General features: G+C 34.4%; 2 protein-coding genes across 2 annotated transcripts; one reads left to right on the top strand and one right to left on the bottom strand.

The window, feature by feature from the left end:
* The first annotated feature begins 4,812 nt into the window (after nucleotides 1-4,812).
* LOC125818473 (probable amidase At4g34880) lies at nucleotides 4,813-9,594 on the top strand. The gene is made up of 6 exons (XM_049497965.1): nucleotides 4,813-5,331; nucleotides 5,911-6,125; nucleotides 7,122-7,349; nucleotides 7,748-7,943; nucleotides 8,175-8,534; nucleotides 9,403-9,594. The coding sequence occupies exons 1-5, from the start codon at nucleotides 4,813-4,815 to the stop codon at nucleotides 8,532-8,534; spliced, it is 1,518 nt and encodes a 505-aa protein (XP_049353922.1). The 3' UTR covers nucleotides 9,403-9,594.
* LOC125818478 (inactive protein RESTRICTED TEV MOVEMENT 2-like) lies at nucleotides 9,167-10,586 on the bottom strand. The gene is made up of 2 exons (XM_049497969.1): nucleotides 10,414-10,586; nucleotides 9,167-10,004 (listed from the first exon to the last, which is right to left on the bottom strand). The coding sequence occupies exons 1-2, from the start codon at nucleotides 10,517-10,519 to the stop codon at nucleotides 9,367-9,369; spliced, it is 744 nt and encodes a 247-aa protein (XP_049353926.1). The 5' UTR covers nucleotides 10,520-10,586; the 3' UTR covers nucleotides 9,167-9,366.
* Between the last annotated feature and the right edge of the window lie 133 nt (nucleotides 10,587-10,719).

The raw sequence follows: 10,719 nt of genomic DNA, 5'->3' as shown, positions 1-10,719 counted from the left end.
AAAATACTGACGTGTAGATACTCATACTTGAAAACTCCTTTTTAGAAAACAATTCAACATGATATTATACTATGATCATTGATGACTTGGGAAGTCATACTGCATAAACATTGATGGTATATCTAGATACCATACTATTCATACATTGATGACCAACTCAATTGTCATACTAATCATGTTTTAGAAGCTCTTTCTCAAAACTCATCTTAACTTTCTCAAAAACTCAGTTTAAAACTCAAGTGTTGTCTTAAAGAAAAGCTTCTCATGATTTATAACTCAAAATAGGGTTTATGCTAAAATATACTGATAATGTGGCATAAAACTGGAGCATGTATATCTGAATAACTGAAATATCTGACCTAGCATGTGTAATTCAAGAACTAATGAAATACATAGCTAGAGTTCTGAAATTTATGTAAGAAACTGAGCAATAACATGATAATCTGATTTGGAACATTTAAATAATTAATTCATGATGATCTGTTGCAATTCTAGAAACCCTAGGTCTGTTCATAATCGTGGAATCAAGAATCTGACTGAATTCTAGGGACCTAATGGGCGAAAGGAACCCACTAGTGAAATCCCACATACCTGGTGACGAATTCCACGGATAAATCTTTCGATTTCGGGGCTGGAACTGATGGAACCTTGTTGCGTTCTTGAACTAGGGTTCTTGACCCTTTTCCTCCTCTCTTGCTTCTAATTTTCTAAGTTTTGATTAACAAGGTAAGTTCTAGTTATGTTTCTAGGCTTAAACTGACTAAAATCTCATGATTTAGGATATAAACGACGTATCTAAGGGGTTAAACAAAATAGGAAAAGACCAAAAGACCCCTGACTTAATTGTTGTCGGAGTGATCGACGGATTGGACTGACGGGCCGTCATTCAATCGACGGTCCGTCGATTGGATCCGTAGGTCGAGTCTGCCCGATAGGGCTTCACTAAAACGAGCATAACTTTTTACTCGGAGGTCGGAATTTAACAAACTCGGTGGAGTTGGAAAGATAATTCAATTATCTATCTAACCATAGGTCATGGTACACATAATTCATTTTGTGCTAAGAGTTATTACCATCTGAAGTTGACCCATCAACAATTTTCAGCTAACTGGTTGCTGACCCTCATCTACGGTCAGACCTACGGACCGTGGATCTATTGACGGTTCATGCTGGTCAACCGTAGTTTGTGTCAGAGGCTGGGTAAAGGAGGTCTTGATCCACCGACATAGACCACGGACCGTTGTCTGATCTACGAACCGTGGGTCTGTCCGTGAGTCGAGACTTAGCCGATTTTTCTGAGCTTGGCTGGGGAGGGGTTGCAGTGGTGAACCATGGAAAACCAGCACGGGCCGTGGTCTGACCTATGGTCCGTGGATGGCAACCGTGTTGCACCTGCAACTTCTCAAAATCTTCATTTTTGGCCTGATTCGAATACGGGGTGTTACACTTTTGGTCCCTTAAATACTACTAAATTCTTGTTTGGTCCTTGTAGTATTTAGGTAAACATATTTTAATTAGACGTATGTTTTTAACACTTAATAAATCGTAAAATTTGTCAAGTTTAATTTTAGTATTTTAGACAATAAGTGTTCATATCAATTAATTAAATATTAAAATGTATTTAACCAAAAACAAGAGCTATTGATTACCATTTTTTTTCAATGATGTTTTCCCCCCTTCATTTCTCGTTAAGGATAGTCCAATACACGAAATATATTACGTGTTGAAAGTCATATAGTATAAGTAAATGTGTTTAGTCATGTATTACAATAACTTGAAATTGAAAGTGCTATTATTTCTTCAATTTAATTTTGAAACATTTTAATTTCCTATGTATTTATTATTTATTTTTGGGAAAGCTTTAGTTAGGGACAACCTTTGTCTACGTATAGAAAGTTGGTATTTCTTTCATCAAGATTGCAGGAATATATTCTTTGATATGTGAAATTTTAGAATAATTTTCAATGTGAACTTTCATTATTTTTCTAATTCTTTTAAGAAAAAATATATATAATTATATTTATTCGTTTTCTTTTTCATAAAATAATATAAAATCTTGTAAAGTTGACCCCCTTGGTTCTAAATTAGCCAGCTAATGAGGTTTAAATAATTAAAGTAATGAAAAAGAACAGTTGCTTAATGATTTCCCACTTTGGCATATAATTAGATCGAGTCGGTGATTTACTTTTTAATGATAATTTAGACTTATGTATTTTATATTTCATGTTTGACATCTATATTAAATTTGATCAATTTGAAATTACAAAAAAAGAGACTTGAAATTAACCACATGTCATAATTATTTAATAATTTTTTAATAATAATTGCACTTTTGGTCCCTTAAATACTACTAAATTCTTGTAGTATTTAGGTAAACATATTTAACCTTCAGTTAATTTGACGTGTGTTTTTGATCCCTTTGTATAGAATATCTATTATATTTTGGATTTTTTTTGGAATTAATTTAGTCAAATATGGAGTAACATTACAAATTTAACATAATATGTGAGTTATTAAGTGGCAAAACTAGTTTTAAAAAAAATTGAAATTAATCCAAGTGTTAAAATTATTTAATAAATAAAATAATGTAAATGTATATTTTTTGGAGTGATTCTATTTATGCCCCCTAGGTTATTATCAATTACTTATTTAGATCGTTGTAATATTTAGGTAAATGCATCTAATATTCATTTAACTAACTTATGTGTTTTTTAGACTATTTTAGAATTATATATATTACCTTGAAATATGAAGAATTAAATTTAGCACTTAATAAACCGTTAAATTTATCAAGTTTTGTAACATCCCGTATCCGAAACGGATCAAAAATGCAGATTCTAAGAAGTTGCAGGTGCAACCCACGGTTGCCATCCACGGACCATAGGTTAGATCACGGCCCGTGGTTCACCACTGCAACCCCTCCCCAAGACCAGCTCAGAAAATCAGCTAAGTCTCGACCCACGGACAGACCCACGGTCTGTAGATCAAACCACGGTTCGTGGTTTGTGTCCGTGGATCGAGGCCCCCTTTACCCAGCCTCTGATGCAAACGACGGCCGACCAACACGGACCGTCGTTCGATCTACAGTCCGTAGGTCGGACCGTAGGTGAGGATCAGCAGCCAGTTAGATGAAAATTGTTGATTGGGTCAACTTCAAATGGTCATAACTCTTAGCAAAAAATGAATTAGGTGTCCCATTACCTATTGTAAGATAGATAATTAAATCTTCTTTTCAACGCCACCAAGTTTGCTAAAATCCGACCTTCGAGTAAAAAGTTATGCTTGTTTTAGTGAAGCCCTATTAGGCAGACTTGATCGACGACTCCAATCGACGGACCGTAGATTGATCGACGGCCCGTAGGTCCAGTTCGTCGATCACTCTGACAGCAGTTCGTGAAATTTTTAAGTTTTTTGAAATCAAGTTTACATATTTATGTAAAATATATATCGTTTTTTTTATAGTGAACGAGTAAAATGAAATGAAGGGGAGGGCGTTAAAAATGGTTTAAAAAAAGGAAAACACACACATTATCTTAAATGACTTATTTTTCGCCGTCTTATTTAATGATTATTATGTGTACCAAGAAATATAATATATGTTTTAAAATTAGTTTATATATAATAGTATATATTTTTGAATTATTGTCACGTGCAACACATTCTTGTCCTAAAAGATGATTATAAATAAAGTTTGATATATAGTGATTTGTGGACCCTCAAAAGGCATTTGGGAAAGTTGTGGTTGTCGATTATTTTCTATCTTTTTATGATTTTTGTAGCTCCTTTAAAAAAGATAATCTCTCCGTTTTTTTATATGTTATTATTACTATAAATAGTTGGTCTATAATATTTGTCAATTTCATAAAATCAATGTATAAATTACAATATTCTTCCTATTATACCTTTGATAGTTCATTAATCTTGAAGATAGACATTTAACCAACCTAGGTAAACTAATAATTAATTAATGTTCACTGTAATTACTTTATACATTGATTAATTATTTTCACCATTGCATTACTCTATAAAATCTGATTTCGAAAAAGAAATCTTAACAAACAAATTTAAAATAAGAGATGGATTTATTTATTATTTATTGAAAAGTTGACTTCAAAAAATATTAAATAAAGATAAAATTGTAAATTTACTTAGTTTCTTAATGCAAGTGACATATAAAAAGGAACGGAGGAAGTATTTAATAACTTTACTTATAATAATATTTACCTAAATTAACTTTTTTCCCTTTAAATATCTCATTTAATTAACACTCCACTAGTTGAAGTGCTAAGGGTAAACTTGGAAGAAGAAAAAAAGAAAGTAAATGACTTCTTATATTCAAAAACATTAAAGATTTGGAATAAATTTTTAGTTTGTCCAAACGACTAATATTTGGGACCGAAAGGAGTAATGCGTGTGAGGGGTGTAATGTAAACAATTTACCCTCACACAATCATAACTGTCCTACTGACTAATTCCATGTAGCTCAAACACATAATTTATAGGTCACACATAGTGGCAGATCCAAAATTTTCATTAAACGGAGTCAAAATATGAAGACGTAAATACACGAAGAAGTAAAAAGGGAGTTCAATATGTACTATATATACATCAAAATTAATTTTAACCATAGCGTAGATTTCCGTCGAAAACGGTTTAGACGGACCCTTAGTTGAACCTGACTTCGCCCTATCATACGGAGACAACATTACCGTTACTCCAAGACTCTTATCCATTATCCATTTTTATGTCCCTAATATAAAATCAGCTATACACACTAAGCAAATATCTTCAATCACTTTAACAAACAAAAAAATGTCTGTTCTTGCTATTCTCTTCATTTCTCTGATATTATCAAACTTCAGCAATAAAACTGAGGCAAAAACATTCTCATTTAAAGAAACAACTATTGATCACATTCATAAAGCTTTCAAGCAAAACAAACTTACATCAAGACAACTTGTTGAGTTCTATCTAAATGAAATCCAGAGATCCAATCCAATTCTAAAAGGGATCATAGAAGTGAATCCAGATGCACTCATTCTTGCAGATAAAGCTGATCAAGAACGAAAATCGAACGCGTCTAAATCACTATCTAGGCTACATGGTATCCCAGTTCTTGTGAAGGACAACATTGCAACAAAAGATAAGCTTAACACAACAGCAGGATCATTAGCACTTGTCGGTTCGATTGTGCCACAAGATGCTGGTGTTGTCAAGAAGTTGAGGAATGTTGGTGCTATCATACTTGGCAAGGCAACTATGACTGAATGGGCTGCTTCTAGAGCTACAAACTTGCCTAATGGTTGGAATGGTAGACTTGGACAAGCTCTGGTGAGTCATTGGTAAAAGAATAAGAATTTAAGTTATATACGCTGACGGTATAAAGATTTTTCTACCAGTAGTGATTTTTTAACATGTGATTGTCGATTAGTTACCATATTTATTACTTCCTCTGTTTCATTTTGTTTGTCTTGTTTTCACTTGGCACGGAGTTTAAGTAAAGATGACTTTTGAATCTTGGTCTTAAACTAAAGATACGTAGAATGTACCAAAAATGTACTTTAATCTTGTGGTCGATCTTAAACATATCAAAATGTACTTTAATTTGTTATCGGACTAGTTCCTTGTTATTATTGTTCTTTCTATGTATGCTATGTATTGCTTTCCATAGCACTATATTTCGTTGTTGTTACTGTTTTCAATTATGTATTCTCTTTTTCAAACTGTTTTGAGATGTTTTTATTTGAGCCGAGGGTCTATCGAAAACAACCTCTCTATCTTTATGAGGTAGGGGTAAGGTCTACGTACACTCTACCCTCCACAGATCCCACTTATGGAATTACACTAGATATGTTGTTGTAGACTAACAAGAGTTTAATGATTTGGTGGTTTTTACTCATGTTCTTACAGGATCCTTATGTAGCAAGTGCTGATCCATGGGGATCAAGCACTGGTTCTGCAACATCAGTAGCAGCAAACATGGCAGCAGTAGCATTGGGGACAGAAACTTCAGGCTCCATTCTATCTCCGTCAAATGCTAATTCTGTTGTTGGAATCAAACCAACTGTTGGCCTCACTAGCAGGGCAGGTGTAATCCCAATTTCACATAGACAAGACACTGTGGGGTATGTAAAAACTACATCTTTTTGAATGTTTTTTCTCCCTAGTAGTACCCTCGTCCTAATTTATGTGACATAGTTTGACTTGACACGTACTATCAACTATAGATCGGCTGAAATTGAAACTATTTAGATTGAAAAACATAGTGCTAATACCTAAAAGCGGTAAACCAGATACCTACTATATGCCAAGCAGCAAGGAAGAAGTGTAACGAACGAGAGTCATTGAAACTAACATATTGGTAGATCAATCGGCCAAAATAACCAACGGCAACAATATTATAAGTTTTTTCCTCTTGACAGAATATGTAACATTCATTCGAAGATTCGTCTTTTCTGTTGGCTTTTGAAACTTGTAGACTCAGAGGCGGATCTATTAAGGGATGTGGGGGTGCCACGCCACCCCCGAACTTTGACGGAAACTCTATATATACATAGGTATATATATATAATATTTATATTTATATAAAGCGTGCCACCCACAGAACAAAATTGGCTTGTGATGCCACGGTAGGAGGGCAACTTTAGAAGGCTGATGTTGCGGGTTCGAATCTCATTTGTAACTATCTTTTTGAGAAAGACGTTTTTTTAAGAAAAAGGAAATTGCTGCACACGTTCTTTTAAGTAAAATTAGAGAACTAAAATTAATTTATATCGAAAAGACGAATAATTTAATCAAATATAAAATTCATTTAATCGATAAGTCTATTTGGCACCCACGGAGTCTAAATCCTGGATCCGCCACTGCTTGTAGTTTTAAACACGTTATAGCATTTTTGTGGCTATAGAAACTTCTTATTAAGGGTAAAACGAGAAATTTAAAGTAAAATTCCGAATAAAGAATTGTGTCATTCTTCTTGGAACGGACTAATAGAACATAGGTCTCATGAACTAGAACGGAGGGAGTACATTAGAGATGCAAATATGCAAAGAACATGGTAACAAACATGAACATAGAAAATGTTCACACAATTTTTTTAAAATTTATTTGGCATAGAACAGGCCAATCTGCAGGACAGTAACTGATGCTGTTGAGGTTCTTGATGTCATCGTTGGCTTTGATCGAGATGATTTCCCAGCAACTAAGAAGGCTTCCACTTATATTCCACATGGTGGATACCGGCAATTTCTTAAGGCTGATGGGCTCAGAGATAAAAGACTAGGAATTTCAAAGGACTTTTTTGGTTCCAATGATATAAAAACTTACCAACAGCATTTTAACACCTTAAGGTAACCTTTTCGGTTTTTAACCTGCATTTCTGTATGTCATAATACACAGATAGTCACTCAAAATTGGTCTCAACTGACAAGTAAACACTCAAATTTTGGGAGTGCACATCTAGACACCTCAATTCGTCCCCAGTGTGTCTCGTGGACACCCGGTGCTGACATGGCACATAAATATTTGAGGTGTCTAGATGATCACTTTGTAAGTTTGGAGTGGTCAACTGACACAATGGATCAACGAGTTGATGTGTCTAGATGTGCATCCTCTAAGTTAGAAGTATCTAGTTACCAGTTGAGGCCAAGTTAACGTGTCTACTGATGTATTATGCCTTTCTATAGTTTAGTTTTACTTGATTTCCTAATAGATACAAACTTCTGTTCTGGGATAAAACAATTTGAAGGCAAAAAGGAGCAGTCTTAGTTGACAACCTGGTAATACCTTACACCGACTTGGTCAACAATGCTATTGATGTTGCTCAGAACATAGCACTTTCTGCTGAATTCAAGATGGACCTAAATGCATATCTTAAACATTTAGTCCACACTCAAGTTCGATCCTTGGCAGATGTTATAGCCTTCAACAAGATTTCACCTCCGGTTAGTATTAGCCGATCAATTCACTGCACCTTGATACTAGACAAAGTTGAGATCAGTTATACGAATCACTGTAACCATTTGATCATATTAGGGATCTTTACAAAAATAGTTAGACTGTTCTTTTCCGTTATACATAGATTATACACTGTTATTAACATATTATACTATATACTATACATCTGCCGACTATTTTTGGTTTAAGCGTTTCGTTCTTTTTGTGTATCATTGTAGGAAAAACTCAAAGAATATGGTCAAGATATAATGTTGGAAGCTGAGAAGACAAATGGAATAGGGAAATTGGAAAGGGAGGCATTGAGGAACATAACAAAAGCATGCAAATACGGGTTCGAGAAGATGATGAAAGAAAATAAGATAGACGCGTTGATGTCACCTGGTGCTGACATTGCTGGCCATCTTGCGATAGGAGGTTATCCAGGGATCAATGTACCAGCTGGTTATGATAAAACTGGAACTCCGTTCGGAATTTCATTTGGAGGACTAAAGGGTTCTGAGCCAACACTCATTGAAATTGCATATGGTTTTGAACAAGCAACACATATCAGGAAGCCCCCTCCTTCACATCCTCAATAGGTATTACACATTTGATTCAATCTAGAATGTCCAACATCCAAAATGATGTGTTATTATAGTCATATAATAATGTCAATGAGCTTTTATATCTTCTAGCCTCTCAAGTTAATATCTAGCAAGATTCATACCTTTGAAATTATTATGTTATCTATCTTTCTCTTAATCCATCGAAAACCATAGTAGTTCGATTGAAATGTGATTCGTTAGTAACTTCTCACAATTTCATATTTTATGGAATGTTATGCCTGAGGAATTTCCTGTTTAGCCTCTATCTTGGCGTGATGGTTAGTCGTCAATTACAGATGTATTTCTCCTTATTTATCTTATTTTCCCTTTAATATAGTCTTAGTGCTTGATCTTGGGTTGACTCTATTCCTAGGACATGAATTCAGTTTTTTTGCTTTCTTGCAAGAGATAATGGTAAAAAACACAGCTGATCTATCATTTCTTCGCGAGTTTCACACCCAACTATATGTTGGTCCTTTTCTTACCTGAACGATGGTGATAGTTCAGATAGGAAAAGGGAACAACTGATAGTTGGGGGTGTGAAAATCGATAGTTCAGGTGTCTTTTTGACTATTTACTCTTCTTATATTAATAATAAACACACATCAGACATATATCAGAAAACCTTAGTATAAGTCATGTCATATTTTTATTCGATACAAATTTTTGAAACGAATGTTTCATGTATACAATTCAGCAATGCAATGAGAAAAAGGAGAGTAGTAGTCAGTGAGTTTTCTTCATTCACACTCACATGAGCTGGGAGAAATGCAAATATCCCAACTTAGTTTTGTTTATTAGACGAAAAACATCATTCTTCAGCTATTTAATTGTTTGATTTCATCTTATTGCTGATAAATAGGCCAATTCCAAGAACTAAAAGAGCAATCAGAGTCATGTTCATCAATTTCCTTGGCATCTTCAGCTTCTCAGCTAGAACAGCTGCAGTTCCAATAAATGCATCTTTATCAAGTCTACACGCATAACTCGGTCTAATTTCATCTTCCACAGTGCTACTTGCACCAGTATTCTCAGCAGGTGTTTTTTCCGCGAGATCTTTAGCTTCTTTTGTGTTTGGTTCTTCCATTTCAGGCTTGTCAGCATTAGTAGCCTGATGTTTAGGCAATTCTTCTGTTGGTGATGGTGTTTTTTCGTCTTTTGTTTGTTCTTCGTTTTTCTTCTGAGGCGTTGGTTGTGGCTCGTCTGCTGGTTTTTGTTGCCGTTGAGCATCAGATGTTGGCAGTTCTTGACCTTTGTTCTCTGATGAACTTATCAGATTTGGTTGTTTGACATGAAGAATGCCATTTTCAAACTTTGCACTGATTTTCGTCTTGTCACAATTTTGTGAAACAGGGAAATCCTTTTGGAATCTAAGCCATTTGCTCTCAGCAACTGGCCTTTGTCCACTGATCTTCAGAACTCCTGTTCTGGTCAGTTGAATCCGCACTTGTTCCTTTTTGAAACCTGCAGAATTTCAACATGACAATAAATGTGAAAAAAAACCATAATATAAGATACATTGAAATGTTATGTTGTTCGGACTCTTCAAAAATCTGTCCATTTTTAGAGAATCCAACACAGATGCAGCAAAATTTTTGGATGGTCCAAGCAACAAATGTGACATTTACATCCTATTATGTCATCTGATATAATTGTGCTAAGGACATAAAGTCCGTTAGTTGTGTGTCTAATCCTCCAAAAGTACCACATGCAACAATAATTTTGGAGAGTCCAAGCAACATAGCTTATGACAACATAAGGAAATAAACTTCGAGACTGACTCAACCTCAAAAGCTAACAAAAATCACTCGAAACATATAAGGAGACGACAACTCATTCCCTCGATCGAAAAAAACAGTAAAAAGAAGATCACCTGTGAGATCAATGAGAAGAGTATCAGAGTCTTGTTCTTGCACCAACTCTGTAGTTGGCACAAAGTCTTCATAAGTTTGATTTGGTGCAGCTCCCTTTGAATCCATTTTTTTTTTTGGCTAATATATGAAATTTGTAATTTCTTGTTATAAACTTTGCTCTTTTTTTTTTTTTTTTTTTCTTTTTATGAGTTGTTAGTACATAAAAGATTGAACCAATTGTGTTATTATATATATAAGAATTTTGTTAAGAAACTTTTTTTGAGATGCTTAAAGCTGTTTTCTTTCAATTTAGATATTTCTTAACT

The sequence above is a fragment of the Solanum verrucosum genome, unplaced genomic scaffold (assembly GCF_900185275.1).
Source record: "Solanum verrucosum unplaced genomic scaffold, falcon-dt-bn FXZP01000462.1, whole genome shotgun sequence".
NCBI lineage: Eukaryota > Viridiplantae > Streptophyta > Magnoliopsida > Solanales > Solanaceae > Solanum > Solanum verrucosum.
This window is presented reverse-complemented; position numbering and strand designations above follow the sequence as displayed.

Bases quoted from the DNA above. Each gene is read 5' to 3' on its own strand.
- LOC125818473 (XM_049497965.1), top strand. From the start codon at position 4,813: ATGTCTGTTCTTGCTATTCTCTTCATTTCTCTGATATTATCAAACTTC. The intron at 7,350-7,747 runs GTAACCTTTTCG...AACAATTTGAAG, and splicing joins CAGCATTTTAACACCTTAAG to GCAAAAAGGAGCAGTCTTAG. The intron at 7,944-8,174 runs GTTAGTATTAGC...GTATCATTGTAG, and splicing joins TCAACAAGATTTCACCTCCG to GAAAAACTCAAAGAATATGG.
- LOC125818478 (XM_049497969.1), bottom strand. From the start codon at position 10,519: ATGGATTCAAAGGGAGCTGCACCAAATCAAACTTATGAAGACTTTGTG. The intron at 10,005-10,413 runs GTGATCTTCTTT...GAAATTCTGCAG, and splicing joins TCTTCTCATTGATCTCACAG to GTTTCAAAAAGGAACAAGTG.